Below are 22,592 nucleotides of genomic sequence, written 5' to 3'. Positions count from 1 at the left end.
AAAAATGTATATATAAAGGATGGATGGATGGATGGATGGTGTGCTGGGTGGGTACTCTCAGAAGTGGCAGTATGTTCCTTCTCGTTTTCATTCATAGCCATATCATATACAACGTACTATTTATTACCTACCACTCCCTTTCATGAAGTCAGGGCTACACATAAGAACATACAATATATCATATGTGAAACTTTTCATATCCCATGAATAACTGACACAAAAGCGGTGATACTTTATCATGATTTGTAGTCCAGGTATAAAAAGAATTGATTTTATCGCTTCTGGAAAAAAGAAAACAAGAGAACACAGAACATAAATTAATTGAATGAATGAACAAGAAAACTAAAAACAAAACTAAAAAGAATTGATGAATTGGTTTCAAAAATGCGGGCCTCGTACGCTCGCTTCGCTATACGTTGATTTCTCTTGAAGTTGCTTTCCTATTATCCCCTTTACTCCTCGCCCTCAAGAACCTCTTCCTCGGCACTGTTTAAAAGAAAACAACCGGTTAGTGACATAGGTAGTTAAAGATATACATTTGCGCAGCGGCGTAATCTAAGGCTTGAATTCAACGCAAAAGAATGGTGGAACAGAAACTTACTACTCATCCTCTCCCTCCGAGATACTAGCATCCTGATACTGCTGATACTCAGAAACGAGATCATTCATATTGCTCTCTGCCTCCGTGAACTCCATCTCATCCATACCCTCTCCAGTGTACCAGTGCAAGAAAGCCTTGCGCCTGAACATAGCAGTGAACTGGTCACCGACACGCTTGAAGAGCTCCTGGATGGAGGTTGAATTTCCAACGAAGGTAGATGACATCTTGAGGCCGCGAGGTGGAATGGAACAGAGAGCGGTCTGGACATTGTTGGGGATCCACTCAACGAAATAGGTGTGGTTCTTGTTTTGGACGTTGCGCATCTGATCCTCGACTTCCTTCATGGAAACCTTACCACGGCTAATTGGGAGAAAAACAGTTGCGTTAGAAGGAAAATACGAGGCCGGGGAGGTGATTCAAGAAAACTTACAAGATAGCGGAGCAGGTAAGGTAGCGGCCGTTACGGAAGTCAGAAGCAGCCATCATGTTCTTAGGGTCGTACATCTGCTGGGTCAACTCCGGAACGGTGACAGCGCGGAAGGAGTATGCACCACGGCTGGTCAGAGGAGCGAATCCGACCATGAAGAAGTGGAGACGAGGGAAGGGAACCATGTTCACAGCGAGTTTCCGAAGGTCAGAGTTGAGCTGACCGGGGAACCGCAGGCACGTGGTCACACCGGACATGACGGCGGAGACGAGATGGTTGAGGTCACCATAAGATGGCTCAGAGAGTTTGAGAGTCCGCATGCAGATATCATACAGAGCCTTTGTATATCCGGTTAGAAGATCTCGTAAAAATGTATTGGCCGCGAAAGGATCAAGAAACTATCGAATCATACCTCGTTATCAATACAGAAAGTCTCGTCGGAGTGCTCAACGAGCTGATGGATGGAGAGGGTAGCATTGTAAGGCTCAACAACGGTGTCAGAAACCTTTGGCGAAGGGACGACGGAGAAAGTTGCCATCATACGGTCTGGGAATTCCTCACGGATCTTGGAAATCAATAAGGTACCCATACCAGCGCCAGTACCACCACCAAGAGAGTGAGTGATCTGGAAGCCCTGGAGGCAATCACAGCCTTCAGCTTCACGACGGACGACGTCGATGACCTGGTCCACTAGCTCAGCTCCCTCAGTGTAATGGCCCTTGGCCCAGTTATTACCGGCACCAGACTGGCCGAAAACGAAGTTGTCTGGACGGAAGAGCTGGCCAAACGGACCAGCACGGACGGCGTCCATGGTACCGGGCTCGAGGTCAACGAGGACAGCACGGGGCACATATTTCTTTTCGGTAGCCTACGGGGTATATTCCGATTAGTAGACTGACGGCTGCTCTTGCGGGGTGGGAAACGTTCTCCCACCTCATTGAAGTAGACGTTCATGCGCTCAAGCTGGATATCGGAGGATCCGTTGTAGCTATTTACCGAGTTAGGGGTCGAGATTCTCGTCATTATATAGATAATTTTATATTAGTTGCAATACTTACTAGCCGGCGCCATCGAGGCCATGTTCACCGGAGATGGTTTGCCTATTCAAGAAGAAGAAACATTGTCAGTGCAAAGTATGGTAAACAAATACCAGGAATGGTAGACATACCAGAAAGCGGCACCAATTTGGTTACCCTATTCCATCAACCAATAGCTCCAAAGGTTAGACAATGAACTTCCTCCAAGTGACAATATCAACCAGGAACCGAAAAAGAAAAAGAAGGAGCAGTGATATCAACATCTCGCGCGGGGGTTAGGGGGTTGTTGGGGGGGGCGAAGGGACATACGCATTGGCCGGTTTGGAGGTGAACCTAGAAAAACAACCCAAATAAAATTACACAACACGTTAGCAACCAATTTCACACTTCCCATTATCGTATGTTCCTAAGAGTATTTGTTCTAAGAAGGTATGCCGCGAGCAGATATATGTGTTTGACACAGAATTGGGCACCAAAAAAGGGGATGGAGTTGGGGAGGGGGAAGACAACAAGGGTGCTAAGAACGCGTCAGAACGGCAGAGTGAAGGGTAATAACAACGTACGATTTCACGCATTGTTGGTTGTGAGTGTAGAGATGGAGGAGTGAAGAGAGCTGAGAGACAATATCAGAATGTCAAGCAGGTAGATGGGAGATGTATCTCGCAGTGGTAGTGGTGTTGGAGGTGGTGGTGTGTGGTGGATGGAGTGGAAGCGGTGAGAAACAGAAGAACAGGAGGAGAAACAAACAGGTTGGGACGGGGGCTCTGTGTTGTTGCACTAGTCTCGGTTGGAACTAGCGTCGCTGTCCGAGCACCCCGTTGATGGCCACACTAGTCCTAAAATGATGCTAGTGGTGTCCTGGTTGGGACTAGTGTGTCTCCAGGCCCCAAACGTCTGGGAATCAGGAACGAACCAAAATGCCAGTTGAAGGTCTATATCTATGGGCATATCACGACTATCAATATCTTGGATGACCTTTAGACAGTGCATTTGATGGGCCTTTTGGGAAAGACAGCAGAAATCTCAGTATGGATCCCATCAAACGGAGAGAGACGGGTTTCCCCACGAGAGGAGAACCCACCATCTAACTGCCTACCAAGTTTTGATATCAGCCGTCGTCTGCTTTTTTTCAGCATCCTTTCCTTTGTACATCTTTTCAGCTTGGAAATCTCGATTAATACTGGGGAGCCATGCAATTAGGTACTTGACATACCATACCTATGGCATAAATGGCTTGTTTGGATCCCTCAAGCTTTGGCCAAAACTCTTGCTTGCTCTCTCCAAATAAGGTAATGTTACTTGTTTTATATTAAGGGGTTAAGGCCTGAACTTTAAAGGATTGCTCTAGTGGTCACGGCTTTCCTGTTTCATGAGTGAAGTAGAGAGATCCAATCTGCCAAAATATATTACGCCAGGAAGGCTCTACTGGAAAGCATATCTAAACCCCACCAAAAAAAATATATTTCTAGAAATGTCACGTCTAGCTCAATGGGCATATAAAAAGACAATTGGTCTAAGCAAGGCTCGGAACTGAATTCAATGCTCGCGTCCCGGGGTTGCTCCTACTGTTGCCTTGTTATCTTCATTTGCTACTAGTACTGAAATGCAAACAGACTACACAACATGCCTGATAGCCTTGGTCTGAATCAAATCAAACCCCTACTTTGGCGAAACGAATCAATTGTCACAAGGCCTTCAAGGATCTAAGGACACTTCTGAATCATTTTTGTCAAGAGTGTCTTGCTCTTTTCGTGGGTTCATGGTCAATCGATGCATGCAGAAATACCGTGCCCCTGCATCTTCAAACAGGATATCGCGATAATTATCAAACCCATTTATTCGTCTCAATGCCCTTTTTAATTAATGATTATGTTGTCCCGCTTTACAATTAACGAAACAATGCTTTGGGCACTCTCTTGGAATTCCCGGGTTTGCTTTTGCTCGATTACGCTCTACTGTTGAATAGAATAAGTGTGGTATATATATATACTTATATACTCGGTTGTGGCCATTCTCCTCCATTCTCGAGGGCCATTTATTGATAGTTGAACTGGCCCGAGGGCTAATCGGCTCTATAGATGAATCGCCCCATCTTTCAGGGACAATTGTCCAGCGGGAGAGGCCTAAATATCTGCTTCTTTAAGTCAGGTAAATAGTGGCCTCCCACTGAGAGTTGACGGGGGTTACAGGGCGAATGCGAATATGCGGGTGTTTGAAGGTAGATTTACCAGTTGTTCCATGAGTATACATGCAGTTCATATTCATCACAATATGGGCTATATTTATTAATTATTATTATTTTCCACAATATAAAGAGAACAAGTTGTTAAATCTATTGTTGTTCATTTTGTTTTCATAACTAGGTACCTAGTACATACATACCAGCAGAGGATCCAGTTATACACAGAAGGTCATCTAATTTCAGCACCATATATTTCATTGATTCCATCCCAATACTCCCCAACTAACTCTCAAATTTGAGAATAAAAGATATAATCGAAACACGCAGTTTTCCTCCCTGATCCCTATCCCCTACTCATTACTGACATACTTCACCTTCTGCAGTCCCTCAAACTCTTCCTTCAGCGCTCTAACGCTCACAAACCGATTCAACAGCCCAATGCTCCCCGCCTTATCATTCGTACCGGACGCCCTCGCCCCTCCAAACGGCTGTTGCCCTACCACAGCACCTGTACATTTACAATTGATATAGAAATTCCCCGCAGAGCTCCGCAGCACGTCCTCCGCATACGACACTGCTGCACGATCCTGCGCAAATACAGCGCCCGTAAGCGCATAAGGACTAGTTGCGTCGATAGTTTTGCATATGGACTCAAACGCGCTGGCTCCACCAGCACCATCAACCGTATCATCGTACACAACGACGGCCAAAATGGGCCCGAAATATTCCGTGCTGAGAATCGGATGAGCTGTGTCCTTCGTCGCGTAGATTGTCGGGTGGATGAAATAGCCCGTCTCATCGCTGTAGCTGCCGCCGACCAGCAACTCGAGGCGGGAATCCGCATTCGCCTCGTCGATGGCGGACGAGAGCTTCTTAAACGCCGCCGCATGGATCACCGGGCCGATGAAGTTGGAGAAATCTTCCGGATCTCCGATTTTCAGCGCTTGTGTCTCCGCGATGAGCTGGCGGCGGAACTCGGCCCAGATGCTCGCGGGGACATATGCGCGCGAGCAAGCGCTGCATTTCTGGCCCTGGAATTCAAAGGCGGCGCGCACGGTGTTTCTTACCGCGTTGGGGATATCGGCACTGGAGTGGATGAGATGGAAGTTTTTCCCGCCTGTCTCGCCGACGATACGCGGGTATCCGATGTACTTGCCGTCTGCAACACCCTGGGCAATTTTACCGTACAGAGAGCGGAAGACGGCCGTGCTGCCTGTGTAATGCAGGGCGGCGAAGTGAGGGTGGTCGAGGACTGTCTTTGTAATCTGCTCGGCGTCGCCGGTGACGAATTGGATGACGCCATGGGGCAGGCCGGCTTCGACGAGGATGCTGTGGGTTAGGAAATTCGCTGCGACGGCGAATGGGGATGGTTTCCAGACCACTACGTTTCCCATGAGGGCAGGGGCGGCGGGAAGGTTGCCTCCGATCGCGGTGAAGTTGAATGGCGACACGGCGTAGACGAAACCTTCTAGGGGCCGGTATTCAAGTCGGCTTCGAGATGATAAGTGCTATTAGATATTGCTAGGAGAAACTAACTTCATCGGAGTAAATTCGATCGACCAAGAAGAACACAGGAAAAATGGGAAGGTAACTTACTTCCAAACCCCAGGAGCATTATGAATGGGCTGCTGTGCATAGATCTCGGCAGCATACTGAACATTGAACCTATTCAGAGATTGCACCAACATCAGCGTCTCATCTCCTCATCCAACGAAATATATATATATATATATACAATCTTTAACTAATAGATGAAGAATGCAAATTTACCTCAAAAAATCACACAACTCCGCCGCAGCATCAATCTCTGCCTGCCATGCGTTCTTCCCCTGCCCAACCATCGTTGCAGCCATCAGCTCATACCGATACTTGGTACTGATGAGATGAGCAGCTTTCAGAAAAATCGCCGCCCGGTCTGCGAAGGGTAAGGTCTCCCACGATTTCTTGGCCGCCAGCGCTGTCTCAATGGCCGTGGTGACTTCTTGTGGGCCAGCTGCGTGGAACTTGGCGACGGGGGTGGTCTTGTAGGCGGATGGGTTTAGTTGAGTCTGCAGCTCGGAGGATGTGGTTACCTGCAAGGTGGAGAGAAAAGGTATGATTAATGTGGGGTACGTTTTTTATGGCATTTCATTTTTTCATAGTTTTCCATTCTTGAAAAAAGAAAAAACAATGAAATAGATGTAACATACCTGCTTCCCGTTGATAACAAGTGGAATCTCCAACGGAGCCTGCTTCTTGAACGCCGCAATTGCACTCGCGAGCTTTTCCCGCTCTGGGGAGCCTTTGGCGTAATTTTGCTATTTGTAGGAGTTTCCCGCCACCATCAAAGGGCAAGAAGTTAGATAGTTATTTCCGTGATCCGCGTCTTAAGTTTGATTTAATCGTTCACCATCCCCCAGATACGCATTCTTTCCAGGGTCACACTCATCCCAAGCAAGTTTCTAATGAGCATACTCGAAACTCACAGTTGGTTCATTCTGCACCGCGGGAGGCTTAAAAGTGGCTAAAGTGGCCATGGTCTCTTCGCTTGTAGTATGACAAGATTGCTGTTTTCCGTTCGGTTTAGATGGAATTCGTCAGAGAGGGTGGTGGTGGTTCTTCTGTCCCTTCCAGTGATTTTGTGAAGATGTATATCCTATTGGCACTTTGTAACACCATGATTCTGAAAAAGAGGGGAAATGAGGGGAGCAATCGTTAGTTAACTAACTACCTAGCTTTAGGCCTATTATATAAGTTTCTACAAGGATCCCTTGATCTTATAACTTTTTTGCACAGGACAGATCTGGGTGGCTGCGGCTAACCCCGGATAGCTGGTGGTTGTGGTCCACTTAAGGTTATCCGATCATTGGATTAGATTTAGAAGCTGTGGGGTAGAAACCTTAAATCGGCAACGCTAACACAACATGCATTCTTTGTAGGAATAAGCATCATTTTCTCATAACTAGCAGCACAAAAGGTTAAATAATCTTCGTTGCCATTTCAGGAAAGTTTTTTGCATAGCGTCGGAGAGAGATGGTCCTTCTGCGGAAATGCAGAATCGAAAGAAGGAACATATTCAGTACCTTTGGAAGAATGAAATGCATCTAACGCCTGCCAAAACCGGCCAAAACAGATGTTTCCACCATAACGCATTCCAATTTTTGCTCCAGCACTCCTTCAATTGAAACATGCCATGGCCTTTGGGAGTGGGGATGACCTCTCCTTCGAACTAAACCGTATAATAGACATATATCTATTTGAAAAGGAACGGACATTTGCCAGTTCGCTCTGTATGTAACCGCTTCATTGTCTTCCTAACCTGGTCGTGCCCCTTCCCTTCAAAATGCTTTGGCCCGACATCTGGGATATAGTATCCGTTTGGGCAATGATTGGGATCATCGCCAGGAAGTGGCATCCCGCGAAGCCATGCGAACCAAGCACGAAGTCCCCACCGATTCATGAAAGTTGGTTGGATGTAGAAGGGAGCACCTTCCCAGTTAAGTATGTTATAGCGAGCTTCCGCGCTGGTACCTGGAGCGACGCGGCGGAGCCGCATGAACTCCGGACGGGGGAGGGAGAGATAACGGAGAAACCATGTTCGGAGCTTGAAAATTGAGCCAAATGCCACTCTGTAGAGCACGTGTGGCTTTTCGTACCTGCATATCGTGTGAGAGTAATGGCCAGTACGCATTTTCTGCAAAATTAAACGGAATAGAAAAGAAAACACTCACATCATTGCCTCGCGCAGACGGTCATCCATCAAGAAAAATAGCATCTTCCGAGCCATCGGTCTCACGAGAAGAGGGTAATCCCACAGGAGAACTGCGGTAGTCTGATCTGCATTCTTCTTGTTCCACTCGTTGGGGACCATTGTCCTCCGCTCGTAATCCTCGCTCCACACTCTGAGCTCTTCCGAAAATTGGATACCATCCTTAAACCCTACCTTGGATGATGGTAGATTCTCGAAGCTAATCTCCATGGCATCGCCTACACTCTTCCAGAAAGTGCCAAGGGCGCACACTTCCAACTCTGAAGCCTTGCGCCATTCGTATCTGTTAATCCACCTGATTGGCTCTAGTGTGAAAAGACTGAGAGTAAAGAGCATGTCATCATCGAGGATTTTCCCAGACATTCTGTATCCGTTGTGAAGATAGTTCATGCGGGCGATCGCAGCTTTGGCGCGCTCCGAAGTAGGGGGGTTGCCCACGAATTCTGAAATTAGCACAGAAGTGTCTGCATAACGTTTCATCGAGAACTCTGGTTTCGCGAACTGGCCGGTTTGTACTAGGGTTTTGGAGATGGTGGGGATTCCATAGGTCTATTGTCATAACGTAGTAGATGGCACCCAGGTTATTTTGGTCAGTTAGACAATTTAAAGGACGGCGATGGCTAGAGAGTTTTGCATCCACCGCAGCATGTTCAAGACATTAGACGTACCCTAAACAAAGCGAATTGTAACGCCTTAAGATAGGTGAATGGGAACTCCATTTGGCCAAGATCCAGGAGGATTCTCCACGCATCATCATTGCTCATCGTGGCCATCGACTCTCGAGTTGGATAATTTAATTTCTTCCCGGCTTTCTTGACTCTTCTGTTGCGGAGCACCGCTACCGCAACCAGATAGACCACTGGCCCCAGGATTGGAATGGGGACCCATGCCTTGGCAGTTCTGAGCAGTGTCTGGGCCACGGAGAATATGGGGAAGGAATCCATGGTGGAGGACATGGCGGCTCAGTTGGTGTCGAAATTGTGACTGGACAGCAATTTGGAAGAGAAGAATTGAGAGAGATCAGTTCCTCTTCGTGTTATTTAAAAAACAGAAATCGAGGAACTGAGGGGGAGGAGAACGAAGTTGCCGGGGTGTAGAGGGTCCAGACGACCCACAAGGCCAGCTCATCCTAGCATTATGTGTGAGCAAGGATGCGAACCTCAATTATTTTGCAACAAACTGCGAGTGTGCAGCCACGGCACGCGCTTTGCTGTAGGACCAAGGGTTTGATTTGATCCCCGCGGTCACCATCGTCCCTTAGCTCAACATCCATGTTCCACTTCGCGGAAATCTCGGACTCCGAACTCCCACTCCAAGGGGGGTGTCCATATGCTCGTGTAAAGAGTTTGGATTCTCACTAAGAATCTAAACTGAGATTTCATTTCGGATCTTATGCCTGTGGAATTGGGCAATGTGAGTGAGCTAGTAAGCAAGCCACCATTAATTGCCCCTAAAGCCCTCTGAAGTCTAATACCTCTTTAATTAAGAGATTGAATGGCAATGCTTGATGCCGGCATAAGTATTTCAGTAAAAATTCAAATTCGGGAGTCAAAACTTTTCACAGCGCTATCTGTTCAGAGTACTAACTTACAGCGTAGGAGTAGTTACAGATTACTGGTTGAGGCGGGGTTGACCTTCAACAAAATTTCGGGTACATACATATACATTCTCCGCTAAAAGTATCAACGCTGGCCACAAATTCAATCCCTTTCTCCCCCAGCTTGATCGAGTGGGCTCCGCGGGGTAGATTTTTTGGTTTTTATTCTTTCTTTTTTCTTTATAGTTACGACTATATTTCTTAGAAAATCAACCCCAATTTCTACCCTCAAACTCCATCTTTCACCTATCTCTAACCTGTTGATTGCTGAGAGTCCATTATGCATGCCAGACTGCAATGTGGGTGAGGTGTCGATGCATAAGTCCGGCGGGGAAATTTCTCCACTTTGCGGGCCTTTCCTCTGCCGTAACTCAATTGATATTGTGCAGCCGCCACCTTGCATGCGGCGAGGGTGTCCGGCAACAAGTCTCCAACAGGTCAAAAAGTCTCCAGCAACAGGTTCAAGGTTACAGTTGAACAGAACTTGAGGAAGCCAGGAAGTACCCGATGTGGCCTGAGTTTCTTTTCAGTCACTTCATCGCAGACAAAATACACAGCTAGCGATATGCAAATGCTCGTTAACTATGGCAATAACTCATTCACCACTACTTCGGAGTCTCGGTCTTATCAAATCTTTCCGTTCCGCTCGAAATAAGTTAGATTCGCCGCCAGCACCAATTTTGGGTCAGTAAAGAAAGTAAGGATTTGCTACTTGGTCAAGGATATCAGGAATATTTCTATATATATATATATAAATATAGAACCATCATCATAAAGCTTTTTTAACATTTTCCGGTTCCCAATTGATTGATGGAATTTAGATTTCAAAGTGCTGACCGCCGTTAATCTTGCAAGGGGTGAGGTCCTAAGTCCCTGGCTACACCCATCCCTGCATGATACCTATACCTACCTCCCCCTGGAGCTGACGTCAGAACTACAAGGCAATGAAATACGTAGGATGCTTTTTTTGCTCGGAGCACAACCCAAGGACCAAGTCAGTGACTCAATTTTATAAAGGGGAATTAAAACCGACATTATACCCCCGGGGTTTGTACAGTGTGATGATGAATATAGATGCTCTCTAGAATCTGTCAAACCTGAGAATCAAAGGTGTAGTAGTACTTTTTCAAGTAACTGATTATGAAAGTGTTTATTTCTTGATACACTGCCAAATGTCTATAGATAAGAGTACAAAAAGATATCAAGAAAGAATAAAGGATGAAGACGAGAGGAAGAGAAAAGTCGAAAACCAGAAGTATCCTTTTACCTTTCAACAACGCCGAACAAAATGGAGGCCAAGCGAGAGAATGAGATAGAGAAGATAGGCGTGCCACGGGGAATGAAGGAAGAGAGAGACCCTCAAAATAATCGTGAATGAGGCTATCGAATAAAAAGAGCAAAGGAAAAATGCGCCGGCGTTGGAAAAATGTGGATTAAACGGTGTGCCCTTAGCTTTTTGTGAGAATATCGACCAAGGGAGCCTCAAAAGGAAAAACAATCGAAAAGGAAAATATCTAAAAGAGAAACGTGAAGAGAGTATATCTGTATATTATACAGAAATAGGTGGAAAGGAAAATATACCATAGAGAAAAGACGCGGCTGAGTGAAACAAAAAGGAGGTTACAATAAAAAGGAGAAAGCAGGAACAAGTGGTTTGCGATGCCAAACGCAAAAATAGAAATCCGAAGATGTAATACCCACAATGAAAGGATGAGATAAGTGAAATGGAGGACGGGAAGGAGAAGAACGGGCAGAGTCGAAAGGGTGGTCTAACGAAGGTGTGTGATGTAAACATAGGGAAGTAAGTAAATCGATAGCCAATGTAGCTAAGATAAGGGGGAGGGAACGAGTGGTGAAACAAACGAGGTAGAGCGAAAGAATAAAATTAGAATAAAAGACTCTACAACCCACACGCCATGCTTATGCAAATGCTGTGCTGCACTTTTTACTTATTTTCTTTTTTTTTCATTTTGACAAACAGAAAAATTTGCTGGGCCCAAACGCGCATTCCGGTGCCGCGCAAGTAGGACTCGAGGGCGACGTCCCTGGTGAGAATGTCGAATTGAATATGACTTTAGGCTCAGCCAAAAGTTATTAAAATTAAAACTGGCTGCTGATGGAGACTGAAAATGGCAAACCTGCAAGACATAGCGGGGCAAGTGGTGAATATGGTAGACTAGAACGTATCTTCAGTATTCCCAAATTTTTTCGTGTGTTGAACCTTGTTCAAGGAAAGAGTTAGGACTGCGGAGCAGCTGGGCTTGGGGGAGTGTTATTATTATTGGGTGACTGCCTTGATTGTCTCGAAGTAGATCGTCGGCCGCGACTCGGCGGGCCCGAATGGGAAGGGCTATGGGGGAAATCAGGTGCCAAGTCTGGATTTTGACTTGGAGGAACGCGAGTGGAATATGGGTAGTCACTGATTACCGGGTCATCTTCTCTTGTATCAGGATGGACTTCAACTCCCTGATGCTGCCCGAGACCCGAATGTCGACTGGAGGGTGAAAGCTTGAAAGCGTCTGCCTCTCCTGGACTTCGTCCCACAGGCGACCAACCTCCGATACTACCGGCAACTACACCTGCCATCACCGCTGCCGGCCTCAGATTTGAGTTGGATCGCGACCGGCTGCTGCGAGAGCGTGATTCCAGAGTTCCCGAGGCCAGCGATGGAAAGGCGTCTTGGGCTCCGTCGACCGGTGTCTGTGGCATAGAGCTATCCCGCGACCTTGAACCACTCCTGGACCTTGGGATCAAGTGTTCCGGATGCTTTAGCTTGTGCTTTAAGTGATTAAGTCGTCCTCCACGGACGGTTTTGAGGAATGCCAGCTGATCTTTGATTTCCTGTAGAGCAGGGTTCCACTCGAAGCGATCCTCGTCTGAGACGACAACTTGTGGACTTGTCTTCTTGCGAGCCCACCTCTGAGGGATTAACTTCTGGATGAACTCGTCCGGTATCAGTCGAATAACAACAGCCATGGGCATCGACAAGAGGCCTAGGATGATAGAGACGGCCCATTCGACGCCATTCAGGGGCTTTGTATGGAATGCTTCGCCGCCAACGAAGATGATAAGGACTTGACCAGCGACGATAACAAACTGAATGGCGATGAACCATGCATTGTGAAGTATTCCTTCAAATATATTGAAACCATTGTCAATACGTCGCGAACTATGAAAGGGAAAAAAATGTATTAGTATTCCATATTAATTTGAGGTGCCGCAGTGATGTGATGGGTTCCTTACTTGTATTGGTTGAATATCTGCATAAAAACGAACGTGTTGAAAATAAGGGCTTTGAAGCGACCCATTTCATTCTCGGCATTCCCTCCGCTAAATTCGTAATTAAGAATATTTTCCCCTGCGAAATTGAGAATGAATATGACGACAAGCTGATAGATCGACTGTCCTATTATCATTTTCCACATGGTTATCGTGATTAATGGAGCGGATTTGGGTTCCGGTTTCCGGTCAAGAATGGTATCGGTTGGGGGGTCGGTTGCTGGACAAAGAGTTAGCTATCCAATTTCATCAACTTTGGAAGTGGTAAATTCTGTTAGGGGGGGTGGTGGAAGTTACCTAGAGCCAGCGCAGCGAATGAGTCCATGATGAGATTGACCCACAGAAGCTGAACAGCTGTGAGAACCGATTCCTCATCGTCATCGGCTACGGCGGAGACGAAGGTGACAAGAACGGCTGTGATGTTGACCGTGATTTGAAACTAAGGGAACCCAACATTAGAAAGGCCAACTACATAGTTAGCGGGAAATATTCACCTGTAAAAATTTCTTTACGGCATCATTAACTGTCCTCCCCCAAGCCATGGCCTTCACAATAGATGTGAAATTGTCATCCATAAGTATTATAGCAGAAGCCTCTTTAGCAACTTCAGTGCCAGCAATGCCCATAGAGAAACCTACATCAGCTGCTTTCAGCGCTGGAGCATCGTTAGTACCATCGCCAGTGACAGCTACGGTCTCGCCCAGCCTTTTCAACTGAGAAACCAATTTCTTTTTATCTTCTGGGCTGGATCGCGCGAGGACCTGCAATCTTGGTATGACCTGGCTCATTTGCTGGGAACGAAGGGTCCGGAATACGGGGCCTTCCATTGCAATTCCGCCGGCCGTAAATATGCCACACTCTTGGGCTATAGCTTTAGCGGTTGTTAAATTATCGCCGGTGACCATCCTGACGAACACTCCAGCTTTTTGACATTGAATGACGGAATCTGTAACACCTGGACGCAGAGGATCTTGAATGCCCACAACACCCAGAAAAACCATTTCTTTGAAAATTGATTCAAAAACCGCCAAGCTACGATCGTATTCTTGGGTAGGAGCGCCGCGAGGGGGCCACTGTTCATAATCTCGGTAGACCAGAGCAATTGTGCGTAATGATCTTGATGCATAACTGTCCACAATATTATTGAGAGTAGTCCTGTTGCTGTCCGTGAGAGGAGCCTCGGCTAACTCGCCGGCCGGGTCGAGAACAATTTTTGTGCATTTTGCAATGAGAATCTCGGAAGCGCCCTTAACAAGTAACCTGAATTTGCCCTCAGAGAGTTTCATGACGACACCCATGCATTTTCGACCAGAGTCAAATGGAATAAGTTGAACGATCGTTGCGTTGGATCTTTCTTCGCTAAGAGATCCCAAGGCAAGATAATCTCGAGCAAAGTTGAGGAGTGCTGTTTCAGTTTTAGACCCAATAAATGTTGTAACTCCATCTTCATCACCCTCGAATGCGGTCGAGTTCAATACAATAGATTGTTTCAAAAGATCCTTGACTGAGGATGATAACGTAGAGATGCATTCTGTCGGCGAGACGTCGTTCGTTTCCGGAGGATTTTGACTGAGGTTATTTTGATCAGAGGTGTCTTGGCTAGCTTTATCACCAAAGCGAGAAGCAGTTCCAATTGTGCCAGCGATAATAGTCATTTTGTTCTGGGTGAGTGTACCCGTCTTATCCGAGCAAATAGTGGTCGCATTACCCATGGTCTCGCAAGCCCTTAATAGACGCACCAAGTTGTTGTCCTTCAACATTCTGTTAGTGGCGAACGAAAGCGCTAGTGTAACGGCGAGTGGTAATCCCTCTGGGACTGCAACGACAATGATAGTGACAGCAACAATAAAAATCTGAAGGAAATTTTGACCTTTTGCAGTAGCACCTGGAATATTTTTCAAACTCGCCAAAAATTTGATGAATAAAACCAAGAAGAGCAATAGACCTGCTGCAAGACCAAGCTTTGCTATATAAGTAGCAAGGATGTTAAGCTTCGTCTGTAAAGGAGTTGTCTCTCCCTCGTCTTGGAGCGACATCAGGGTCTTTCCATAGCTGGAATTAATACCCGTAGAAGTGACAAGGAAGGTGCCAACACCCTGAGAAACTTTAGCGCCTGAGAGGATAAACGGGTCAATTTTCGAAAGACTTTCATGGTTTTCAATTGCTCGATATGCTTCCATCCCGGGGACTTTCCGCAAAAGATCGGATTCGCCGGTTGCGGAAGATTCATCACATTTCACATTATGGCCGTCAATAAATACGCCATCAACGGGAACCATGTCACCAGGCTCAAGATGCATCACATCCCCAGCAAGAATATCATAAACAGATATTTCCACGGATTTTCCAGATCGCATAACCTTGACCATCCGGTCCTCCTTTTTCTTATTGAGCCTCACAAACTGCCGTTCCTTTTGCCAGTCGTTAGCAGCACCGACAGCAACCACAACTACAATAGCAACGATGATAGCCACTCCCTCAACCCATTGTATCCTGGGTTCGCCGTCTTCCGCTGTCAAGGACTGGTATATTCCAAGAGCGAGAGATATCGCGGCTGCGATAGAGAGTAGTATCAACACCTTGTCATTGTAGGCAATCCAAGCGAGTTCCCAGAATGATTTAGCTTTCTTCGCTGGCAGTCGATTGTCACTGAAGACCAGTTTTCGGTCGACGTATCTGCGCTCCTTCGCATGCTTTTCATCGGTGTCCACTTTCAAGCTCATAACTCGGGGGCGCAACTTTAGATCCTGCGTATCAAGGTTTCTGCCGCCCTGCTTGGTTGCCTCCTCAAAGCTGACCTTCCCCTCCAAAACCATTTCGTCGAGACTGAGGCCGGTCTGGCAATTTGATCGCAACCCCTTTTCAAGCCCTGCGAGTCCACCTAGAGCGTAGAATGCAGATAAACTTTTGGGATTCAGCATTTTGTTCAATTGGCCTGGGCTAAATGCGAATTTATTGTTTTCGACTACAAAATCATCCTCCGTGCCGGGATCCGGCTTCAGTGCATTGGGGTCTTTCGTAATATCATGTGCATCGCGATCACCATCTCGAGACGGGCGATCTTGAGCCGAAGGTGCAGACGCAACACATGTGTCACTCCAAACAGAACCAGGAGAATTGTTTACCTCTTCCGAATCTAGAGAGTTCCCCCGCGATCGAGTCCCAGGAACAGCTAAGAAGTTATGGGATTGGCTTTCGGGCCATTTTGCAGCTGGCGACGATACGTTATGGGGCGACGTTGGGCGGCTTCCCTTATCCCTTCCCTCAAAAGAATTAACAGAGCGCAGCTCAGCAGTGGGTGTGGTTTCGTCGGGGAGTCTGGAGCCTTCATCTGAATTTTCGGTGGAAATTCGCGGTGGAGGCGGTATTCCATCTGGAGGTCCATGGAGTTGGGATGGCTCACCAACAGCACTCACGGCGGAAGTATCTATTGTAATGGTAGGCGCACGCTCACGCCGTAGAGGAGGGCCTGCGGGAGGGGAGGAGCCATCATCTCCTGGCGGCTGTGACATGATTGTTACGTGATATGTGTGGCAGAGTGAAGAGGTTAGTGTAGGGGGTCGAGTCGAGAAGTAACGGACAGCCTGCCAAAGAGATGGTTGATTATATCACCACAGCTCTGGAGCGTCGCATGGTCAAGCTGAAGGAAGCTAGCGAATGGACTAACGCGTGGAAAGCCCAAAAGATACGGAAGAGGGGGGAAGAGTGGAAAATAGATCCCGCTGGTATCAAGGAATCAAGGTCGTCAACTGCAATCGGGAAGGGCTGGGGATATTTTCACACGAACGTCGAAACTGTCCTCTATTCCCGGGGGGCGACTTTCGCCACCAGATTTGGCACAATATCTAGAAAACGCCGGCAGCAAAATACATAGATGGCCGAGCAATGGCGTAATTCAACTCTCCTGAAGGAAGTAGCCCGAGGAGGACGGTGGTCAACACGGTAGTCCACACTCGGCCAATGCGGTGGAAGCCGATAGGATGGAAGACGACAATGTTGGATATCTGGCCATCAAGGGATATTAATCGAAGCGGCCAAGCTCAGGGCCAGGAAGAAGGATAGGAAAATGGCACAGGGAGGGAGTTGAACAAAGCCCAAGGTCCTGCTGGGGGGGAGGAAGAGAAGTCAGTCTCACGTCGAGGGAGAACGGAGATCTAGCGGGCTCGCCCTTGTTTAGCGAACTAACCAAGTGTACTCTTTCTTGGCTGTGCCTTGGGATGGGATTTCGCAACAAAGGAAGGGTACCCCGGGAAACATCTGGTCCCTTGGAGAATGGTCTACGGGGCAATGCGAGGTTCAATTGCAATTGCTTTGACGACTCTCTACGCTCTGTCGGGACAAGGCTTTTCGGTTGTTGTTTTGTTGGCGACTGTCAGACGTGTCAGTCCACAACGACAGATTTAATGTCTACAAGCATCATTCCCCTGAATAGCTTGACCGCATGCATGAAGACTCCCAATTGCACTCAGAACATCAAAGACTTTTGAAAATTTCACAAAGAGTCCCTTGGCGATCAGTTCACGGAAGCTAACAACATCCGGATTTTAAAGCCCAACGCTCCTAGCTAGGTGAAAAACAACATAGGGAATTCGATCAAAACATGGGAGTACGCCGTAATGCAAATTCTCTCTCCAGTCCCATAGAAAGGGATCTTTGCCATCCGCAAGCGAAACCTTCTCTTGGCCCGTGATTGTTTCCTTTTTTTTCATTTTTCCATTTTTTCATTTTTTTCTCCTTCGAAACTGGCAAAATCCGCCAAGGTTTGGCAAAGTGGAGGAAGGCGCAGCAGCATTTGTCGCCGCCAGGATCAGAGTTTCAGCGGCCTTGGGAGGTAGCAAATCAGCGGCACGGATTGCCTGCACTGCCTCACCGCATTCATTGGTGCGAAGACGGGCTGCCCAAGAGATGAGGCAGGAGATTTCCTACTTGAACGCATCGTGAAAGCCTGGCGCAACCGTCTTGTGCTGTTGAAGCTGTTATTGTTGAAAGGAGTTGTTGAGATGGACCGAAAATCCGTTGCAATGCCAAGCTACTGTCCAGATACATGCAGAAGGTCCTGAAAGGGGAGAAGAAGGATTAACGTCAAGCTACTCCGTATGTGGGCCGTCTTCTTGACCAGCGAGAGTGCCTGGCCAGTGGGCATCCCGGTTTCTTAGTCTCATTCCTCAGGGATCAATGATTATTCTGGAACGTCTTCCGTGCAAGGGCTAGCCATGGAAACCCTGATTTTTTCGGTTTCTTTTCATCATCATTGTTGCGGAGTCATTTTTATTCCAACGGACATTTTGAAATGACGAGGTTTATTTAGGCATTTAACCATTACGCATTTACTCCTTCACAATCATATTACGGCTTGGCGGCTCGCGCGTTTCCTTGATCACTTGCCACGTCGGTGATGATGTGAGCTCGTCGTTGATGGCCTGGATCCCCGACCTCGTCCACATCAACATGACAGACTACTTACTCTTCATCCTCAGCAACAAGGCCTCGCGCAGCACCACAGCTTAGGAGATTTCAACCTATTTCCCTTGCTCGTGCTTTGTCTTTCCCCCAACAGGTCACACCCCGCCAACCAATCCAACATGCTCAGTCCTAACTATCCCAATTCAATGCCAGCGGTATGCAATGATTTGAGCTGCTGACGATACCCGTGGATTTCACTCTCTGATCTTTGTCCGACAGTACAACTACCATGGTTGAAAGGGAGAAACCAAGATGCATTGGGATCAACTCACACAAGTAAAGTATATGAATCAATCCATGTTGTTAACAGCTTTCTTTTCTTTGATCACAAAAGGCTCGCCTAGCCACACCACATGCTTGTTCCCATGTCAGATTGATTGCGTCTAAAAATTTGAGAATAATGAACATCAACCAGCGATTTCTATCATGCCTGCTTTGACACTGCGATGCTTAATTAATTATCTCCCCCTCTGGGGAGTGTCACAGAATATGCTACTTACAACTGTTACACACACACACACACACACACACACACACATCCCCACCGCGTGTGTGTTTAACCACTCATCATCTAAGAATAAAGGAGCACATGCACAGGAACAAATGCAGGGACAATAACTTTTATCAGATCATCAACAAAAATCCAAACTAGCACATCCAACTCGGACCCGCATCCCCATGCCAACCTTCGTGCTACTTCCAACTTGAGATCTCAAACCCTTTGGTACATATCATGCGCTCACATGCAGGATGCTGCTCTCCAGGTGGCAGTGGATTGCACAGCTCTATTTTATTATTCACTTTCCTGTTCCACCACATGCAATAATAGCAATGTGCAACTTAACCGATGCTATTACTTCCGAAAGCTGTGTATGGAAGCTAGGCCTTTAACATACCATGCTCGTCTGATGGCCAGACCCCGACGGGGTTTTTTCTTCTTCTTTTTTTTTTTTTTTTTCGGATTGCTTCTTGGTTGGGAGGGTAGGGTGGAGGAAAGAGGGGCGCGGGAATAATTTTTTTTGCAACTGGAAAAATCTGTGCGCCAAATATCTCAAGACCAGAGGTCAAGTGCTGGTCATGGTGGCTGTGTCTCTCTCAAGAAGCACAGCCCATTTTTAAATGGGTTCAAAATTCGATAATCCGGCGTTAACCTAGCTTCTGAGGATTCATGTCTGTGGCGCGTTGGGTGTCTAGGAGGGAAATGTCCAAGCTTGATCCGATATAATCCTCAGATGAAACCCAATTAGGGTAATTCCGCGCATGGCAATTTTTACACCACACTTTTTCGGCCGCAGAAGCTTTATTCAGGAAACCTGCTAAATGAGAGAAGGGTCGGGGACGAGGCGAAGTTCACTCCACCGAATCTTTACGGCAGAAAGCCCAGAGAAAGAGAATTGCATGAGCGGTTTAAAGTGGTAAGCTTGAAATGTATTTGATCTATTTGATTGGAAAGTGTTTAGACGCTTCATACCGATTTTGCCTCTCATTCAGCTTATCGCCGCAGATGAAAACCTATCGCATTCTCCCAGCAATATGTAGGCATGCTGACGCAAGTCATTGTCAGCATAACTAATGATATATCCACTACCCCACCGACATACTCGATCTTCAACGCTGAGGCATTTTCGAGATCGTGCCGTGTACAGCATGAGCATAGGGGTTGCACTCTGGCATTGGAGATGGGTCTCCAGGTGAACGAAGTTGTACTTAGCTCATTTTCCGCGGGCTCTGAATAGAAAAAAAGTCACTCATGATATCTAAAAAAAGAAAAAAATACTGTTTCACAAGCGGAGATATTGGGAGTTTCGTGCTGTTGCACGGCCCCGGGAGGTGGATTCAGTCACTTGCCCATGGCTCTGGGTGCCTCTTGCTTTCACATCGAGTAAGATTTGCACCGCTGGCGAGCTTGAGCTTTCTGTTCATTACTCCAGGAGTCTGCTCATTGCGTTTCGGCTTGTTAGCTGTTGTGATGGGTTTAGGCATAGGACGTTCATTCGAGCCAAAGGTATCTGGATAATCAAAAAGCGCCAGCTTGTCGAAGAAATATTCGGTCAGTAGTGGATGAAGCACTAAGAAACATTAGGGTTATCTCTGAACATATTCCTGCTGCCAGACAACAATGCCCATGGGTATATGTTCCCGTCCTTAAATCCACCATCGGAATGCTCACCACCATGTTTACTCTACTGGCTTCGGGTACCGTTCTCCCTGCACTGGCTATGTATGCCTTCATTGACTACGAGCATATTTCCAGAGTTGAATCATCCTTGCCGTACTACCTGCCGTTATCACTTTGGATACTGGCAAGAATTTCAGGCCTGTCTCGGGATTCAGTTTCTCAATATGGCAGAACACAGCCTGCTGGCTAGGCTACGTAGCACCCAGCAAATGCCCGCATCTTGTCTATAATCCCATACCTTTATCCCTTAATTTAAAGGTGATATTGGAGCTTCACACTGTTGCACCGCCCACTGGTGGATTCAGCCACACAGTTACGTAGGGTGGAGCGTGCAGATAGATGTTGTTGAGCAGCACTCTATTGCCCTTGTTGTTAGAGGGAGTATTGATGGGCGTACCATGCACCTCTCGATTCCAGGCATTTCAAACAGTTGAAGGCTAAATTATAGTAATCCCAGTCAAAGCCCTTGGTTGTTGATTAATTGACTTTTGCCCACGGGCGGGAGAATTCCGTCCGAGCAATGTGGACTTACCAAGCTTCATGTCGATCTGGGAAGACCTCTGGGATGAGTAAGACTTCAGATATATATTTGTTACGGTATCATATATTTCCGTGTTTCTCAGGACCGGGTCGTCCTCTGTTTCTCTGGCAAACAAACAGCTAACTCGAACATAACCTACGGATTGCCGTCCGGTGATGTCATCGATCTAAAGATATCATCGCCCGAACAATTAACAAGAAAACAGACACAATCTCCCGGATATTACCTTCAAAATAAACCAGCCCCAAAATTGAACATATCCCACATATAAAAGGTCTGAAGAGATGTCCAACCCCTCCGACAGCCCAGTAACTCTCCACGGCTTCACCGCCGTCCTCGCCTCCGCCTCCGCCTCCGCCCTCCTCACTAGGACTCCCGAATACCCCGCACCCACCGCCTCCGCCCCGCCGCTCTCCGTCTTCGATATCCCAATTCCCAACACGCCTCTAGCTAAACGCATTCAGGCATACGCCCTCGAACACCTCCCCGCTCCGACCTACAACCATAGCTGTCGCGTCTACCACTTCGGCCTGGCCATAAAACGCTGGCGGTTTCCCAGCTGGTCGTTCAGCGATGAGACATACTTTCTAGCTTGCATGCTGCATGATATTGGGACGACGGAGGAGAATCTGCGGAAGACGAGGTTGAGCTTTGAGTTTTATGGGGGCATGCTGGCGATGGAGGTGTTGAGGAAAGCCGGGGAAACTGAGGGGGGGGACAAGGGCTTGGTGGCGCCGGTGGAGCAGGCTGAGAGTGTGGTGGAGGCCATTATTCGACATCAGGATCTTTGTGAGGTCGGGAAGATTACGGCGGTGGGGCAGTTGTTGCAACTAGCGACGATTTTCGGTATCGTATTTGCCTTTTTTTTTTTTTTTTTTTTTTTTTTTTTTCCCGCACCTTTCTTCTCTACAATAACTCACTCACCCCTTGGCTGATGTTTGCCTCCGGAACTAAAAAAAAAAATCGAACAGACAACACTGGCACTTATGAGGACCTCGTTCATCCATCCACGATCTATAATGTAAATGTGGCGTTTCCCCGATTGAAGTGGGCAGATTGCTTCGCGGCTACCATTCGACAAGAGAATAGCTTGAAGCCGTGGGCGCATACGACGGCGCTGGGGGAAGATGAGTTTCCGGCCAAAGTGCTGGGCAATAAACTTATGGCGAAATATGAATGAGTCAATTTAGCTGAGGATATGATTGCCCAGATAATAATCTCAAGGAACTTTTGGGGTTTATCGGTATTGTAGTATACTGTTAAGGGGTCCGGCCAAAGTTGGCCAAAGTTGTTCGTGTGGCAGAGGAGACGAAATGCGAATACTTCAAAGGGATTGGTGGAGGTATGCATGTCTACAAGATGAGATAGATGCATTAAATTTGTCGGGTTGAGATCGTTTTTATAACACAATAAACAAGTTTGTTTACAAAAGGCCACCATCCAGGCACCGATGGAGTACATGAATTCCCATCTAACCCAGCAAGAAAAAAGAAGAAAAAAAAACCACACAAAGCAGAAAAGCCTCTGGCCCTCCAAAG

General features: G+C 47.1%; 7 protein-coding genes across 7 annotated transcripts; 2 read left to right on the top strand and 5 right to left on the bottom strand.

Moving 5' to 3' along the window:
* Positions 1-95: 95 nt before the first annotated feature.
* Positions 96-2,771, bottom strand: HCBG_03593 (tubulin beta chain; the record flags this gene model as incomplete). Its single annotated transcript, XM_045430642.1, has 9 exons — positions 96-486; positions 602-961; positions 1,032-1,366; positions 1,441-1,896; positions 1,962-2,016; positions 2,087-2,128; positions 2,197-2,222; positions 2,375-2,398; positions 2,629-2,771. The coding sequence occupies 9 exons, from the start codon at positions 2,638-2,640 to the stop codon at positions 453-455; spliced, it is 1,344 nt and encodes a 447-aa protein (XP_045288785.1).
* Positions 2,772-4,597: 1,826 nt separating this feature from the next.
* HCBG_03592 (delta-1-pyrroline-5-carboxylate dehydrogenase PrnC) lies at positions 4,598-6,763 on the bottom strand (the record flags this gene model as incomplete). Its single annotated transcript, XM_045430641.1, has 5 exons — positions 4,598-5,738; positions 5,844-5,912; positions 6,018-6,319; positions 6,437-6,544; positions 6,713-6,763. 5 exons carry the CDS (start codon positions 6,761-6,763, stop codon positions 4,598-4,600), a joined length of 1,671 nt encoding a protein of 556 aa, XP_045288784.1.
* Positions 6,764-7,203: 440 nt separating this feature from the next.
* Positions 7,204-8,951, bottom strand: HCBG_03591 (uncharacterized protein; the record flags this gene model as incomplete). Its single annotated transcript, XM_045430640.1, has 3 exons — positions 7,204-7,882; positions 7,958-8,544; positions 8,664-8,951. 3 exons carry the CDS (start codon positions 8,949-8,951, stop codon positions 7,480-7,482), a joined length of 1,278 nt encoding a protein of 425 aa, XP_045288783.1.
* Positions 8,952-11,316: 2,365 nt separating this feature from the next.
* On the top strand, positions 11,317-11,943 carry HCBG_03590 (uncharacterized protein; the record flags this gene model as incomplete). The annotated part of the gene is made up of 2 exons (XM_045430639.1): positions 11,317-11,370; positions 11,574-11,943. The coding sequence occupies 2 exons, from the start codon at positions 11,317-11,319 to the stop codon at positions 11,688-11,690; spliced, it is 171 nt and encodes a 56-aa protein (XP_045288782.1).
* HCBG_03589 (calcium P-type ATPase) lies at positions 11,831-16,383 on the bottom strand (the record flags this gene model as incomplete). Its single annotated transcript, XM_045430638.1, has 4 exons — positions 11,831-12,761; positions 12,836-13,091; positions 13,169-13,310; positions 13,366-16,383. The coding sequence occupies 4 exons, from the start codon at positions 16,381-16,383 to the stop codon at positions 11,831-11,833; spliced, it is 4,347 nt and encodes a 1,448-aa protein (XP_045288781.1).
* Positions 16,384-19,826: 3,443 nt separating this feature from the next.
* HCBG_03588 (uncharacterized protein) lies at positions 19,827-20,934 on the bottom strand (the record flags this gene model as incomplete). Its single annotated transcript, XM_045430637.1, has 4 exons — positions 19,827-20,062; positions 20,179-20,403; positions 20,614-20,704; positions 20,911-20,934. The coding sequence occupies 4 exons, from the start codon at positions 20,932-20,934 to the stop codon at positions 19,827-19,829; spliced, it is 576 nt and encodes a 191-aa protein (XP_045288780.1).
* A 142-nt stretch (positions 20,935-21,076) lies between these two features.
* HCBG_03587 (uncharacterized protein) lies at positions 21,077-22,234 on the top strand (the record flags this gene model as incomplete). The annotated part of the gene is made up of 2 exons (XM_045430636.1): positions 21,077-21,900; positions 22,026-22,234. The coding sequence occupies 2 exons, from the start codon at positions 21,339-21,341 to the stop codon at positions 22,232-22,234; spliced, it is 771 nt and encodes a 256-aa protein (XP_045288779.1).
* Positions 22,235-22,592: the final 358 nt, after the last annotated feature.

Source organism: Histoplasma capsulatum (genome assembly GCF_000150115.1).
Source record: "Histoplasma capsulatum G186AR genomic scaffold supercont2.4, whole genome shotgun sequence".
In the NCBI taxonomy this organism is placed as follows: domain Eukaryota; kingdom Fungi; phylum Ascomycota; class Eurotiomycetes; order Onygenales; family Ajellomycetaceae; genus Histoplasma; species Histoplasma capsulatum.
Note: the sequence above shows the minus strand (reverse complement) of the source record. Positions and strands in the feature narration are given on the sequence as shown.